A 17,956-nucleotide genomic window follows, 5' to 3' on the forward strand; every position below is an offset into this window, starting at 1 on the left:
TATCAAGCTAGCATAGTCGCTATGGTTCCAACAAATGGATTACTAAAAGGTGGAAGCCTTAAGGAATCGGCATTGTGACAGACTTTAAAGGCTAGCCCCACCTGGCCGCACTGACAAAGGTCCAGTCTCACCGGTTTGACTGAATACAGAAAGAAAGGAGATGACTGGAGACTGTGAAATGGCACCCACATGACAAACAGAAAAGCTTAGCGTTGTTAGAATGAATTGGGGAGGAGTGTTTATGTGCTGCAGGCAGGCCAAATGAAGCCATATCCCAACGAGAATGAATTTGGATTTGTGCAAGAGCAGCGAGCAGAAAGGCACTATGGGTCTATGTCAGAAATGGGATGCAGTAATGATGCTTTATGGCTGCTGGCTAAAAGAGGCAGAGAGAGAGAGAGAGCATTTATTGTGCAGAAAAAAGAAGGTGACAAATAAGAGGCCACCATGTGTGAATACCATGTTAATGCTGTGCATTAAATCTTAATGTGAAGACAAACTATCACTGGAGGGCCCATACTTATTCATTAAAGCAGAGATTGTGCTGCTAATTGACAGGCAATTGAATAGGCAACAGTAAATCAGATCATGGTGGGTTAGACAGGGTCATGTATTTACGAATTACTCATTTTGCAAATATTTCATCAGTATAGGCCTATTTTAAATTGAAACATAGCAGAGTCCAGACTGTCAATCAGTGTTTTTGACTCATATATTTTCACCTTATAAATAATAATAAAATATAAGGACTTTATCACCAATTGTTTTTCAATAAGAAAATATTGGCAATGGTTTCCTTTGAGTTTCCTTAAGGCACACTATATAAAATCAGACAAATAACACAATAACAACTGTTACTGTGCAGTATAGCACTGAGTGAGACAGAAGGATAGAAACAGAGAGACAAGCGTAGGAAAACTATGCCAAGCATCCTATGAGCAAAGCGCACAAAAGGCTATTTCTAGCCCCTTCCCTCCCTTGAAAAAAAGCACCAGCAGAATACAAAACCGGCACAGATTGAGGTGCCTTGCGTGCATTAGCACATGTGCTTGATGTGGTGTAAAACCTTATGATCTTAAAAGCCCTGGGCCAGTATGTGCCTGCCAACAGCCCACGGGACAGGAGAGGAAATCATCTAGGGCCAACTTAAAATCCCAAAATAACATGCTTCAGTGGGGTTGGCGTGTGGCAAACTGGGCGCTCTTTGAAAATGATTTATTTATGCTTTGATGGCCAGGCCAGTCAAATAGATGATTGCACACACACATGTTCAAAGTTACACTCACATGTGCACATGAACAGACACACACACACACACACACAGAGAGAGAGAGAGAGAGAGAGAGAGAGGTTTGAGTGTTTGAATGTGTACGTTTGTGTGTGTCAGTATACTTGCATGTGTGAGCAAGAGAGAGGTGAGAGAGGTGACAGGCGAATTTCAATTAGCCTACTTAAATGTGATCATACACATTTCACTCTGGGGCCAGGCTAGAATAGGCCTACCATAAATCAGCCCAATGATAAATTTACCTCTGAAACTTGATAGCTAGTATAGCCTACACTGGAAACTTATATCACACACCATCTATTTCTTACTTTCCTTAACTTGTGGACTAGGCTGGCTTTCCATTCTCGTGCCACACATGCATGTCCCGTCGCAACCAGCTCAGTGTTTACAAACAGTCCTTACCGCAGGGGGTGGGACTTTTATGCGCACTAGAACGGTCTGGTCTTACGTGGAGAACGGACGGAAAGAGGCCCTCATGGATGCGGAACTGAGCGCACAGTGAATTGGAATTGTAACGTTAGCTGTCAAACGAAGACGGAGCTGAAAACGTTGTCATTTTAGCCCTATTTTGAAGGCGGCGGACACTGTGAACTACTGTTTTCTCAAAAGAACTAAAGTAAGTGACTTTTAAGTCGTCATAAATTACGACGTCTTCAGCTGACCGCTACAAGCCAGCTGTGTTAATGGCAGAGATAGCCTGTTAGCAACATCTGTAGCTAGCCTGTCAGCTAGCAAACTCAGTAGTTGCAGCGATGTCTCAGCTATAACGTCAGCTAACATTAGCTTGGTATGCTACGTAGTGAAATCGGCAGCGTTATAACTGTTACTGTCAGTGCGCGTTAGTTATCATTAAGTGGGTATGAATCAGTACACTAACGTTGCTGAACATTTTTTTACAGGTTAGTTGTCATAAATTATTACTCAGATGGTGGTGTAGCAGAACGGTCTGTGTCGTTAGCAGGTCTAGATGCGAATCGGAACAACGCCAATGTTTGTGTTGAAGCCCATCACTATAACGCAAGGGTAGTTTATAGAGATTATCTGGTCTTGGTAAAGTAATGACATTATGTGAAACGAAACAGTGATATTTTTTTGTTTATCAGTTTAGTAGGCTACGTTGGTACCTTGGTGGTGGTAAAACATGGACAGTGCACCCTTAAATGTTATGTTGCCATCCACCTCTTCTGAAGGCATTTTGGTGATGTTTGACCAAGTGTTAGACTAGGGCCTACTTCATTGTAATTATTTTTTAATGCCAGTCTATCTTCCTCTCTCAGCGTGTCTATATCATCATCATCAACACTGTCTTACACTCCCATGTAACAATATAATATTACATTTAAATCCCCTTACTGTGTATTCAGGTGGAACTTTTTCTGTTTAGTCTTTAATAGTTTGTGCATCCATGATTGAGTATTGTGCTTGTGACCAGGCGAAAGTTTGTTGAGTAGTATATTTTTTATCATAATGCACAGATTTCACAGTGTATCTGTAAATAGTTTTCAAATGATTTCCTTTATAAGTCAGAGTGAGAAGAAATGTGATAGCTCAACATTCCACAACAACTAAAGGCAAGGGGATAGCCTGCTAGTGTGATTTTCTCAGTAAAAAAAACCTGGGCATCACTGAAGGAGCTGGCCTTAGCCTATTTCCTTGTTGTTTTAAGTGTTCATAGCCTGGCACATCCAGGTTAGAAAGGGATGTATTTGAGTGTTGCATAAGATTGTGCTTGGAGGCACCACATGATGTTGACACTTGACAAGCACTTGACAAAGTGTATAATTGCTTTCTTCTAGTGTTGGATATACAGTCTTGTATAACATGTCTATAATCATGTAAATGCTACCAGAATTAAGATTTTCCAACAAATTCCCAGAGCCAGGATTCCCAGACCGGCTAGTGAGGTTGGGGAATTCTAGGTTTTTGATGAGGTGATTAGAGCGGATTTGTCAACAGACCCCTAAATGGACAAAAATTCATTACATGCACAGGGAGTTTCAGCTCTCAGCAGGCAGCGTGATTGTGTGAATCCAGCAGAAATGTTTATGCTTCAAAAGATTAATTTACCCTTAAGTGGATATTCCCTAAGCCCAGGTGAGCTTTGCTTACATCTTATCTGGCCTCGGGCAGTCGGGGTGGGAAGCTCAGGGGTAGTTGGCTGGCTGCAGCCTCTATCAGGGCCTCTTGAAGGTGAGGTTGGATGGCAAAGAAGTTCTGTTCTGTCAGTAGCATTACGCTATAGCCACCTACTTAGAATTGAGACCTTTGTGTAGGCTATTGCTTAGCCAATTAGTTAACAGTACTTGCTTTCTTTTTTTATTAAGTTGAAGTCATTCAGTCAATCATGTTCCATTTGACTGTAACAAGCTACTGAGTGCAAAGGTGGTAAACAAAACACAATACATCCTTATCAGTATACCAGTTTTTCTTTGAATCAATTAAATCAACTCATTCAAACACAGTCAAGCATACATTGTTTAAAGCCTTCGGTGTAGGCTACCTGATTATTCCAGTAGGTGACAAGTGAACTCCTGGATAGAATGTTGTCCGTGGTGTGGGCATTGACATCCTAACAATCAAAACCGAAAATAAGTTCTTTTATGCACACAGAGGATTATCTGCCTGAGTGACTCTGTGGAGCAGTGAGGTATTGGGGAGTTTATCCAGGGCTGAACCGGGTCGCATCTGACACCTTGGCTCAGATCTGAAGTTGCACAGCTGCAGCCACAGGTGGTCCTCACTTTCTCTCCCTGAAATCAGACGTCTGGAGTACAGAGCCTGCAGTCGGAGCTCAATCGCAATTCAATTACTGCACGCTGAAAGGTTAACCTTGCTGACAGTGTTGTTAGGAGCTTATTAAAGTCCTCCCAGCTCCTGTGTGCTTTTTTGACATTTAGAATTCTGCCTTCTGTGCATTTCCAAAACCTTTTACACATTTTCCCATCCATCCACAGAAAGTCATAATAATAAAGTCACTAGCTATTTTAAAGTGAAGCCTGTAAAGCCTGTAGATATGCACGAGGGTGATATGGATTTACCTATTTTACTGGTCACTGTCAGAACACAGGTTTGTTTCCATTTGTTACACAATCTTTCTATCAGCCTATATCATTCATCAAAGTCATAATTGTGTAATTGGCAGTAGTACGGGTTGTTGATATCATCAGATGTAAATGATCATTTGTCATAGCTGTACTAAAGCCCCTGTTGACCTAGTCATCAGTGAAAAGCTTGTCCCAGGTTGAATCAAAGATCTTCATGGCTACCATCCATCCACACAAACTGATGGATGTCTTGTCTAGTTTCTGCAAGGGACAAGGACGTAGTTTGTGAAAGCAGCCGGTGTAAACTTAGCTTGAAATCAATTTTGTTAGGACTTGTTATGCTGTATTTTCTGAGACAGAGTAGTAAGAGAATACATATAATGACCTTATTCGTGAATTCTGTTATGCTAACCAAGGACCAAAGAAAACACACCAGAGAGGTAACTCACCCCTCTCTTCAGTATTCCCAGAGAAACTCCACACAGTGTTTTTATTTGGAGGACAGACTACCCTCACCTTATTTGTTTCCTGTTTTCGGGGCCTGTTTTTTTTTTTTTTTTTTTTTTTACAGTGTCAGGGGATGGGCAGCTAGCGGATTGTGAGGAGATGTTCCCTGAATGTGACAAAACATGTTATGTGCTTGAAATTGCGTTCGATCGATCGCTGATATTACCTTTTAAGAGTTCTGTATCTTAATGACCTTGAAGTGAGTCAAAGACTGGCACAGTTTTGTAGCTTCTCTTGGCACATGTTGTTAGAGAGAACACTATGCATCTTGTTCTTAAACACAGCTCCTGTGACAGAGTTCCTGTCATTAAATTTGAACAAACCATTGTGCATGGCCAGCTGAGTCTCTCTCTCTCTCTCTCTCTTCATCATTATTTCTCTCACTCACTCATCTCTGGCCCTCATTCACTTTTCCTTTCTCATCTTCTGTCTTTTTTCTGATACCTTCCCTTTCATTCTGTCGCTCTATGACTTTGTCTCTGTCTATTTCTCTTCCTCTCACTGTCCTTACATTCTCTCTCTCTCTTTCTCTCACACTATCTCTGTCTCCTCCTGTTCCTCTCCCCTCTCCTCCCCAGACTCCGCTCCATCAGTCCACTCTGTCACGGCCCAGCGATCACTTCAATTAGCACACGTTACCAACCCCCCCCCCCCGTTGTCCTCCTCCCTCGCCCCCCTCTTCCCAGGAGAATCTGGTGAATCAGGAGTGCCAATCAAGAGGCCAATCGTTAATAGAGTATCGACAGGTGGCTTGTCTGGGCCAGCTGGGCACGCCGCTCCTTTCCGTTGGTGCCCTCCACCTCCGCCACCAGCACCACTTAGTGCTGCGGCCACAGAACACGGCGCACCCAACCTTAATTATTCTTCTCCGTCCCAGGACGCTTAGCTGCAGCATCAAAAGGACATTAAGTTTGGGCAGCCAGTAAACTTTCAAGATTAGTGCGACAGTTCCAGGAAGGGGAAAAAAAAAGCGAAGGTGATCATGTGTGAGGATTTTTAATGTATTATTATTTTGCTGAGATGATAATTGCAATTGATGATTAAATCCAGCGTGTGACTAAACGTCGAGCTGAGCGAGCTGAAGTTTTTTGGGGCGTTTGCTTAGCGGAGGCGGGACGTGTCCTCCGGGTGAAAAGTCGATTGTTTTAAGCCATGTTTTTCTTTGTTCCGGGGAAGGTTGTTAATTAGTTTGGGAGGAAACAGTCTTAGGCTTAGGTGGAGGAGACGGAGTTGGAGGGTGTAGAGCGGTTCCAGGCAAATGGAGCAATCCACAAAGCACCCACTACTGGGACTCTCAGCTTTCCCACTAGCAGCTTTTCACACGGAACAGCATCCCCACTTAATGTGCCTTCGTGGGCATTTGTCGGTGAAATTCAAAAGCATAAAGAGATTTGGACATGTCTGAGGAGGGGGCATCCATAGGAAAAAAATGGTTGTTGTAATATGATTTCTCCTTCATTTAGAGTGTTCAGTGGAGCTGCCAGGCTTTGATAAGACGTGAAATATCCACTCGGATTTGGTTTCATACTATTACACCTGACAGGGAATTCGCGTTATGTGGCTAAGCTGCTGCCTACCAGATAAAACACAGTTAAACGCCTATAGCCTACATTTAAAAACAATTTATGAGGTATAAATGATCCCACGTGTCTACATAGAATGCTATCGATGCCACTTTGACAGTTTGTTTAGATCCAGTCAGAGCCTTATAGATAGATAGATTTATATGTAGTCCAGGCAAAGTAAGGTCTGACCCAAAACTAATTACAACAGAATTTATTTTCACATTTTTATATTTCAATTGGTGATCTAAACACCATTGTAAAAGTCCATGAAAAGTCCATTTCATGGAGTTTATGTTTTCGTTTTGGCAAGTAGCCGTATAATAAGCGGGATAATGTATAGAACGCCGGTCATTATGGGAAAATAAGCCCCTTCAGGGCGAAACAAGACCCCGACGCGCCGGTTCGCCCTGTCGGGACTTATTTTCCCCATAATGACCGGCGTTCTATACATTATCCCTTACGTATTGTTGAGGAACATTCTTTTATTTTCAAAGAGTTAGTACATTTCTCAGGCTTATTTCAGACTGGTTTGTTGCTAATTGGTGTCTATTTTTACATTTTGGCCCTTTGAATCAATGGAAATGGTTGTTGAGTCTTTAAATAGAGCCAGTGTGTTTTTGCATGTAAGTGTTCCACAATGTTAAAGTTGTACAAACACATAGTTAAGCATTATTTAGCCTAGGAAAGTGTTTTTGGTGGTCTGATTTAGAGGTCACTGAATCATATACAGTATAGGCCTATCACACGAAAGTATCAGTCCATAATTTTCCAAGACTTATAGACTTATAATTGACCTCTTGCCCGGGGGTTGACTGAGAGACTGTCTGTCCAATCAGAGGGGCCTGTATGATGCCTCTTTACTTTGCACAATTTTGGCTAAAACAGTAATCAGACAGCACAGTATGTTTATGTGTGAATGAATGAAGGAAAATTGTAAAGGCAAAGTTGAAGATGGACATGATAATGTCCAAATTCGACAGAAAGGTGCAGATAACTGCAGCTAGACTCCAAAGAGGTGACTGTTGTGACGTCTGGCAAAAGGTGCATGCTATACTAATAAATATAGTTTAAGCTTAATAATTAAAATGCATGCCTATGCATGGGTCATGGTTTTACCAAAATAATAGAACAGCCAAAACTATACATATTCTAAAAGCATATGCCCTGTACATGAAATATAGCATTAATCAACTTATGTCCCATCTTCCTTCATACCATGCATAATACATACTCCTCTATTCTGTATAGGTGAATCAAGTGAACAGCTGATACATTTTGGCCTGCACTATTAAGGGAAACAAATGAAACATCATCAACTATATATTTTCTAAAAGCATATAACCTCTAGAAGTGATGTGACACCAATTAGGACATGTCCTATCTTCCTCCATGCAATGCACAATACCATTGCCATCTATTCTGTATAGGCGAATCTAGTGTAAAGTGGACACATTTTAACATATACTGTCTAGGGAAAGCAAATTAAACACCCTAAACTATATATTTTCTGAAAGCATAAACCCTCCAGAGGAGATATAACACCATTTAAGATATTTCCCATCTTCCTCCATGCCATGCACATACATTGCCCTATATTCTGTATAGGCAAATCTAGTGTAAAGCGGATACATTTTAGCCTATACTGTCTATGAAAAACAGATTAAATACCCTAAACTATATATTTTCTGAAAGCATATTACTTGTAGATGAGATATAACACCAGTTAAGACATGTCTCATCTTCCTCCATGCCATGCACAACACATTGCCCTCTATTCTGCAAAGGCGAATCTAGTGTACAGTGGATACATTTTGGCATGTACAGTCAAGGGAAAACAAATTAAACACCCTAAAATATATATTTTCTGAAAGCATATACCCTCTAAAAGAGATATTACACAATTTCAGGCATTTCCCATCTTCCTCCATCCCATGCACAATACATTGCCCTCTATTCTGTAAAGCTGAATCTAGTGTAAAGTGGATACATTTTGGCCTATAATGTCCAGGGAAAACAGATTAACCACCCTAAACTATATATTTTCTAAAAGCATATTCCCCTTTAGATGAGATATAATACCAGTTAAGTATTATCTTCCTCCATGCCTTGGACATGGTACATATTCCTGTATTGCATTTACTCTGTATTAAAACACATTGATTTTAATATATCGCTGAAAAAGCTAGAGCATTCCAAAATGTTCAATGTTAACATTTAAAATCATATTATTGTTTAATTTGACCATCATTTGTCCTCAGATTCACCCCTGTGGGCTGAATAATAATTGAGATATAGGGCTATATTTGTCTAATACGCATGGTCACTAGCAAATAGCTTATGGGTTTGTCCAGTCCACATTGGGTGTGGTTTTGTTTTCAAAAGTCCGGCAAAAAGGTGGATCTTATGTTTCTTAATTAGTCATGGGTGTGTTTTTGGCGTAACATCCTTTAAACTAATGAGAGTGACATCTGTCATTCCCTTTAACAGCAAGCAGTGCGACTTCAAAAAGCGCATCGATATTTTGATAGTCAGCGGCGCATTTGAAGGAATGTGTCTTCAGATGTGCTCCATATGTGCCTCTCGCCTATTCACTTTTAACCGTCATTATCAATTTGCAAATGATGGTGAATACTCATTGTGAGACGTATTTCCTGATATCTTTATTATAATTATGTTCCCCATTGTAATCGTGTAATTTGTAATGTTTTGCATGGATGTGCGCTGGTGCACGTTCCTGTGGACGAGAAAAGCAGGGTGTAATTGTGCACTCGCCCATCACTGTTGATAATGCATAATTCTAAAGTAGAATAGTGTTGCATCGGGATGATTATACGCTTTGCGCCGTGCTGTTGACTGTCATGATAGGGCCCATAGCCATTCTAACCTCTTGGCAGCCATTTTGGTGGCCATCTTGAAAATGACCCCTTTCTCAAAGTCAGATTTTACTAGATTTTTAGTATGTTATTTAGCATGTCTAACAGTACCAGAATCCATAAAAAAACCTTTTGTATCAATTTTTTTGATGTTGATCCCTATATTGACCAGCCTAAAGTTACTCAACTTGCACTGGATCATCTTCCTGAATGTCAATATTATCACAAGTGTGGGCAAATTTCTAAGTCAGCACCAGTCAGAGGATACATTCAATGTTTTGCACTTTTATGTCATCACATAACCAAAAGTATTGGTTTTACCAAAAATAGTTGTCAATATTTTAAACTACAAAAATACATACCTATAAAGTATTTTGATACAAAATACGAAGCCATTTTATTCAACCCAGTCAAATACAAATTACGAATATACGATATATTTTGTATTTGAAATATGGAATACATGTACCATAAATACTGCTCATCCCTGTAGGCATCACTTGTTCTGAGATACCATGTTTGGTTCAGGAGATATAATGAAGAATATAGATGTAATTTAGTGGAACATTTAATGGTTGCCACGGCGACCATTAGGGTTTTTTGATAATGGTTTTAGATCTGAAAATGTTCAGGGCTCCAAACTGTACAAGTTCACCAAGTTTCATGCTTATATGAAAGAATTTGACCTAATTTTCACATATCCCTTGTACTATGAAAGTTCAATAAAACTGCCAAAGGTGCAGCTTTTCGCCATTGACCTATGTTCAAATCATTCCAATTTTCCACCACTTGGATGTTCCAAAAGTTCCACCACTTGGATTTTCATGGACTTTTGGTATGTGATATGGGAAGGTTTCATGAACTGAATACAACAAAAATCATTTCTGTTGCAATTAGTTTTGGGTTGGGTGATTTTTTTCTCATAGATTGGCTGGAGAATAGATCTATCCAGTGCCATATAAAGGTAGAGTTGCGACAATGGGTGTTCAAATTCGTTAAGGTCACGTGGTTCATGTAAACTTCAAAAAGTTCCCGGAAGTGATTGACAATGGATTAGAATGCATTAAATAAGCTACTGTTCAATGAGACAGAGCCACAAATTTGGGTAATTGACAGACAATAAATGCATTGATATACAATATTTATAACACAGTGTAATTATTGTGTAAACTGTGTAGTTATCCTAGCATTACAACAATATTAAATTAAATTCCAGACCGTAGCCTGCTAAATATCAGAAGGTGACCTTTTTTCTCGCTTTTACGTATGTGTCACTTAATATTAATTTCTGTACAAAACCAAGACGGGAGATTCGTTAGAAAAACGCAATAGCGCCCACCCCATAAGTGTAGCCTAGGCCTATCTAAATTATCGTTATAAAAAAAATGACCTAGTACGTGACTCAAGAGCTGTAAACAGTGTTTTTGAGACTGCGTGTAGCCTACAAAAGCGCATGGAGATTTAAATTTTGCAACGAGAAACTGTAAGCTAGTCTAAGTCTAACATTAACTTGTTTGAGTTTTCTCCCCAACGTTTTCTGTTCTTCACTGATCTGAGATAATGAGCGAACTACCTTAAGTAGCTAGCGTCTCGGGAGAATAAAAAAAAAAGTTTAAAAGTTTTCTAACATCTCTCCAGTAACAGTGTGTGGGGGGGGGGGGGGGGGGGGGGGGCAGTGCGCTTAAGATGCTAGGCTAAAGAATTGAGATTCAGAGAACCTGCATGGTTGTGCTCATCCTGTCAGAAAATAGCAATTTGATCAGTGATCATGCATCATATCAGCGCAAGCTTGGTTTGAAACTGGTTTCTGGGGCTTACACGATCCTTCACTGGGCTAGTGCCTGCTGTGTTGCAGCTCCCTCAAATCTATATAGGTTCTCATGCATATTAGGCTAGCTTTTGCCAATGAAAATGAATGCAACATAAAAAAAAAACAGTAGGCTACTGCTCCTAACTGAAGAAACGTTTACGTTACTGTAAGGAAATTATTATTATCATTGTATAACCATTTGTGTAAGCAGAAATATTGTTGTGCTGAGTTCTAAGAACAGAGAGTTCAAGTTAAATGTTGTTGTGCTGAGTTCTAAGAACAGAGTGTACAAGTTAAGTGTGCACCCAGACAGACAGGAACTGCACCCTGTCTGTGTGTGTGTGGGTGAGATAAGAGTATGTCACAATGAAGTCGCTATGTCTTGCTTCCTATTTTCTGTGTGCATCTGTACAATAAAAGACACAGCTTTTGGGCTGCAGAGACTGATGGTGTGAGGAATTCTTCCTTACATTAGCAGGCTCTCCTCTTGGTACCAGAGTTTGTGGGCAAAGCCATACTACGTGTTGTGGTTCTTGTATCTATATGTTGGGGTTAAATTCCCTGACAGTTACCAACAATGTTAACAACAAACTCAGCTTCACTACTGCAAACAAAGTTGGCTATATGCTTCGTCATATAACGAACCAGCTAGCCTTGTGATAACAAAATCTTTACCTTTTGTTTAGTCCACTGAAAGTTATTCACATATCAAACGATTAAATACACAGTTATGGAGGAATTGTTTTGGGGAAGCAGTTGCATATCCCACTTTTGCTGTCTTTAAGCCACTTAAATCCATAGCCTAGATGAGCATTGCGCATACGTTACAACTTGACGTGATGGTGAAGCTAAATGGCCAAGAAACGTCACGTCATAAAAGTTGTAGGCCTACTAAACGCAAAAACGTAATGACAGCTTGTTTGTGGTGGTGTAGTGCTGCCTAATTGAAATGGGATAGGCGGGTTAACTTATATTCGGCTATTACGTGTGGCACATTTATTGGGCTTTAGGGTCATTCCGTGTGAAATCACCCAATTTCAGCACAATTTGGCAGGTGACCCTCTCCGAAAAAATCTGAAAAAAATTACAGGTGTTTGTAGACCAAATCCATGCATAGATCTTAAATAGTATATCTGGATAACTAATCGTTGCAAAACTACAGCCCTTTGAAACTTCAAGTCATTTTAAGCATTGTGGTGAACAATCTTTTTTGTTCAACTTCCAGCATTATTGGCTCTTTTTGGTATTTCACACACATTAGTGAAACTATGTGAATAGAAGTACATTTTCCTGTTGAATTAAAAAATCCAATCGGATCAGACGTATCTTGTGTACTTTCCCCTCTGCAAAGCTCTGAAAATGGCTATAAATTCATAATGTGAAAAGACATCATCACTTTTGAGGGCTTCTCATTCAGAAAGTATGTGACACAAATTCATCAGATTTTTTTCCTACACATATATGTATTATAAGGTCCTGTCCATGCATTAACTTAGGTTGTTATCATTTTCATATTTTCAGAGCATTTTTTTAAAATTGGGCCTGATTTTCAAAAAGCCTGTTTTCATCTTCTCATTTCACCACGTGGACAGTTAACAGGATTTTTTTTAAATTTACCATATATCATTCTGTATGTGAGGATCATCTGCCCAAAATTTGGGCTTGTTGCTGAGTTTCTTCATTGAGAAGATTTTTTTTAAATATTGTCTATAAATCAACTGAATTTGTACTGGATCTGCAGTACCACTTTGCACCACATGTGGTGCTCTTTTAATACAATGGAAGTCAATGGAAGAGTAACAGCTCCCACACACAGCTGCGTGCTTCGCGTTGCTGGAGACGCATCCTATTCACTTTACATGGGCTCACGTGATCCGTTGCCGAACTGAATTGTGGGTCCGTCGCGTCGCGTTTCTCCCGCCGCTCGCGTTGAGGAGTTCAGCTGTTGCTGCACCGACAGACGGCACCGGCCAATCAAGCCAATCTACGGACGGCACCAACCAATCACATTACGGTTTTACTTCAAGTCATTTGCATAGCTACCGTCGGGAACACCCACTGGCATGCATTGACGGAACGCAGCTGTGTGTGGGAGCCGTAAGAGAGTCACTTGTTTGCTGCACATATCCAATCTAAACACACAGTTTATGGTTCATAGTTGAATTGGTCCAAATAATTATTGCAACATGAACAACATACTACTCATACATAAATCTTATCTAGAGAAAATAAACTGATCAAGTAAATTATACACACATAAGACTGACTGGTCATCATACATGCAGCAAGAGGATTTAGCATAATTACCATCTTTGTAATGAGTTTTCTACACCAGCTTCAACCTATCAGTGCCTATGTGAGCACTTTAATAATTTCTAGCCAGCTGGTTAGGCAAAGTCTATATCCATCGTCATATGCATGGGATGCAGTCCTCTGTGATACATAGACAAAGAGCATCAAGATGGAGATCAGTGCTTCGTCTCCATGTGATCTGGGAAAGAAGTTGGAAAATGAATGTCATAAAGGAACATATTCAAGAAACAATGGGTTTCTAAAATTCAGTTCATCAAGGTATTTCACTTGATGAAGATGACCATGTGTGTTTTCATCACAAGTATTCATAACAAGGTTTGAGGACTCGTGGATCCAAGAGGCATTTGTAAAAAGATGATAAATCGTTAGTATTGATTTTTATGCATCTGACAATGTACTGAATTTTAGAAACCCCTTTTTACTTGAACCATATGAACCATAAACTGTGTGTTTAGATTGGATATGTGCAGCAAACAAGTGACTCTCTTACTCTTCCATTGACTTCCATTGTATTAAAAGAGCACCACATGTGGTGCAAAGTGGTACTGCAGATAAAGTACAAATTCAGTGGATTTATAGACAATATTTGTAAAAAATCTTATCTCAATGAAGAAACTCAGCAACAAGCCCAAATTTTGGGCAGATGATCCTCACATACAGAATGATATATGGTAAAATTAAAAAAAATCCTGTTAACTGTCCACGTGGTGAAATGTGAAGATGAAAATGGGCTTTTTGAAAATCAAGCCCAATTTAATAAAAATGCTCTGACAATGTGATAATGTTAACAACCAAAGTTAATGCATGGACATGACCTTATAATCCATACATGAGTGGGAAAAAAATCTGATGAATTTGTGTCACATACTTTTTGAATGAGAAGCCCTCAAAGGTGGTGATGTTTTTTCACATAATGAATTTATAGCCATTTTCAGAGCTTTGCAGAGGGGGAATTACAGAAGATACACCTGATTTGATTGAATTGTTAAATTCAACAGGAAAATGTACTTCTATTCACATAGTTTCACTAATGTGTGTGAAATACCAAAAGAGCCAATAATGTTGGAAGTTGAACAAAAAGGATTGTTCACCACGATGCTTAAAATGACTTGAAACTTCAAAGGGCTGTAGTTTTGGAACCATTAGTGATACAGATATACTATTTAAGATTTATGCATAGGTTTGGTCTACAAACACCTGTGAGTTTTTTCAGATTTTTTGGGAGAGGGAGACCTGCCAGCCACTGGGTGATTTGACACGGAATGACCCTTTAGCCTCTTTTAATTTATTTGATGAGGAACTGATAAAGACTGAGCAGCAGAAAAGTCATAGTCGATACATAAATCGTTTATTATTATAATTAGGCTATTGATAGCCTACTATTACTTTACTACAATTACTGTTATTATTATTATTATTCGGATAAGGCAAAGGAATGTAAATCTGAGTCTGAAATGTTGGCTACAAACAGTCTATACTGCTGTAACTGCACTGCTGCTATTATTAATTGTTAACTTCCGGGAACTATTTGAGGCTTCCATTAGCTGCCATTGTTGGAAAAAAATGGAACATTAGCGTCAATGGAGTTGTCGCAACTCTACCTTTATATGGCTCTGGATCTATCTATAAGGCTCTGGATCCAGTGAAACTGCCGTCATGGAAACGGAACGTCACACTTCAGCATTCTGATGAGGAAGTTGGGCCATTCCCGTGTCAAATTGGATAAGGTTGTTGCTGCACTATCTCAGATTTTGTTCAAACCTTGTCTCTCTCATGAATATAGATGTGTCCCAAAACCAAGGCCTGTCAAATATTTCTGTTCAAATCCTATGTCTTAGTATCCAGCCCTTGATATTACTTTATTTGGGCCATGTTTGGGCATTAATATCATTAAAAATATTATTCATAGCCAGCCCAAACTTAGTAGGATGGAAGACAAACATGTTCTCAGTATGACTGGACCATTTCAAGTTTGTATGGCAGGAATAATATTAATGCCCAAACATGGCCTCTAAGATAAGGCATTTTTGAGAGTAAAATTATAAAATAATCAAGGGTGAAAAAATTTATGAAAACATGTAATTTAACAAACATATTTTACTGGATTTACTTTTGGGACATTATGTAGACAAACTTTGAGCAAAATCTGAGACAGTGCGGCAACCATTTTCCTGGATTCTGTGTTATTTGACCAAGTTGAGAATTGTGTCTGTTTTAGAGCTTAGATCGGGCCCAAAAAATCAAGCCCGACCCTACCCGAGCCCGTGCACATTGTGCCCGAGCCTGACCCGGCCCGACATGTTAACTGTAATTATGAGCCCGAGCCCGATTTAAACCCGACATTTTTTAAATACGTGGGCCATTATAACTGACGTTCTCAACTACAATTCCGAGCTGTTTGAGCTACAGAAATCCGTTTAGAGGACATTGAGAGGACAAAAGAGGACATTGAAGGCTGGCTATCATTATTTCTGCCATGGCAAGCCTGCTTCATGTTAATCTTAAAGTATTTTTGCTGTCATAGGAACATCGTGCGCACTTAATGCACGGAACAAAGCATACCTGACAAATGCATACCTCCGACTTTTCTCCAAACTTCCTCGAAGTTATTTCTCCTGTTTTCATTTTTTTTCTTTACATCTTTAAGCTTCACGTTGCACTTAAGCTACACAATAAAGCACAGCAGTCCCGGTGTGATGTGTGCGAGTGGAGAAGCTGCGCATGACACGTGTTGCGCAGATTACATTACAATAGACATAACTCTGAGCCTAACTTGTATAACTTTGTATACTTGTTACTTAGGCCTACTTTGATAAATATAAAATATTTCTGAGTCTGACTATGGCATAGCTTTAGCTCCCCACCCAAGTAGGCTAATGATTAGAAGTTCAAGTTCGGGCTCGGGCTCGGGCAGAGAATCTAAACTCTAGTCTGTTTGTCTTCCTCAACTCACACCTCACGCCCATCTCTCCTTCCCCCACAGAATGTTCCGCTTGCGGGCGTTGACAGTGGCCACTGTTGGCATGGTGCAGTTGTCGAGGAGATACCACGGCAACGCCACACGAGCGCCTAACCGGCGGAGGCTCCTGCTGGCGGCGCTGGCAGGCGTGACCGGAGTGACGGCCAGCACAGGACTGCTGTGGACGAGGTGGGCCACGCCTCTCCTCTCCTCACCTCACCACACACTATCTAAACTCTATTTTTGTCTCGTGTCATCTCTCTGAATCTGTCTCTTCCTGTCTTCATCTTTGTTTTTTGTTTTTATCAAAGTCCCCTTATCTCAGTCGTCTTTGTTTTGGCTTCCACTCACTAACAGACCCTTTTCTTTTGTTGTCTCAGAAGTGTTCTGTTGTGTCTATTACATTTCAGTCATTCACTATCAGAATGTGTGCTTCTTCACTGTACAGTGTACACAGCTGATGGAGGTTTAGTCTCCCTCAGTCCACACCTAACTCAGTGTTAGAACAAAGAGCTGTAGTGACTCTGCTCTCTGTAGTGATGTGGCAGCCATATCCCAGCCAGGCCTGTGTAGTGGAGAGCTAGATGTATAAGGTGTGTGTGTTTGTTTCTTGGTGGGTGGGTTGATGTATGGAGGTGTGTGTGTGTGTGTGTGTGTGTGTGTGTGTGTGTGTGTGTGTGTGTGTGTGTGTGTGTGTGTGTGTGTGTGTGTGTGTGTGTGTGTGTTGGTAGGGTCTGGGCACCAGGGCGAGACGGTTCCAGGCCCTTAACCTCAGCCTCATTCGGGCTGTGTCTCATTAAACTGAATTATTCAGGCTGCCGCCGTACAGCCACTGGCTGTTTATCACTGCGGCAGCCTGTTTTCAATTTGTACAAGATATCAGATGAATCATCTGACTCTGCCCAAATAAGTCTCTCTCTCACATACACACAACTCATACAGACACATGCATGCCAAGCACATACTCCACACTTTATAAATGTAAACTAAAATGTATACAGTACACATAGACACATGCTCATTTTCCCTTTTTACACAATCTATGTATTATATATCATATCTTAAACCCACAGCATGCACACAAACAACATTAACTTGCATCAACACAGTAATACAAAACACAGAAATGAGCACACACACACACACACACACACACACACACACACACCCACACACACACAAATACACACACAAATACACCCATACATTTGCTTTAACACGTGCACACATAACATACACAACAACCCTGAGCTACACACAGAGCAAAGGCCACCATTAACCAGCTTTCACCCAGAGCACAGTGGCCCTCCCCCCAGGCTCATGTTGCTGTGGCTCTCTCCCCCCTGTGTGTTGTAGGGCCTACGCAGAGGCCGCCTCCGTCACCCCCGAGGAGCGTGCGGAGGAGGAAGAGCCCATGAAGGACGGGGCCCCTGATAACGGCTCGTCCGACAGCGCCCTGGAGTCCAGCGGCGGCGAGGAGGACGAGGGCGAGGACAGGGGAACCGAGGGCAAGAAGATGAAGCCGCGCGTCGGCTTCCGTGACCGCAAGGTAATCAATGAGGAGAGAGGGGGGGGACCACCCATCAGCCAAGCCTGC

The 17,956-nt window shown here is 40.7% G+C and overlaps 1 protein-coding gene across 1 annotated transcript in view; it reads left to right on the plus strand.

Annotated features, from left to right (window-relative positions):
* Positions 1 to 1,730: 1,730 nt before the first annotated feature.
* micu1 (mitochondrial calcium uptake 1) overlaps positions 1,731 to 17,956 on the plus strand; it is a 53,770-nt gene continuing 37,544 nt past the window's right edge. Inside the window, exons 1-3 of the mRNA XM_076285834.1 lie at positions 1,731 to 1,904; positions 16,384 to 16,548; positions 17,716 to 17,908. Coding sequence (XP_076141949.1) covers positions 16,385 to 16,548; positions 17,716 to 17,908 — 357 coding nt within the window. The 5' untranslated portion in view covers positions 1,731 to 1,904; position 16,384. The remainder of the gene's footprint in view (positions 1,905 to 16,383; positions 16,549 to 17,715; positions 17,909 to 17,956) is intronic.

The sequence above is a fragment of the Alosa pseudoharengus genome, unplaced genomic scaffold (genome assembly GCF_046254945.1).
Source record: "Alosa pseudoharengus isolate Yale_2024_CS ecotype anadromous, Long Island Sound unplaced genomic scaffold, YU_APseudo_1.1 YU_APseudo_1.1_scf_15, whole genome shotgun sequence".
In the NCBI taxonomy this organism is placed as follows: Eukaryota; Metazoa; Chordata; class Actinopteri; order Clupeiformes; family Clupeidae; genus Alosa; species Alosa pseudoharengus.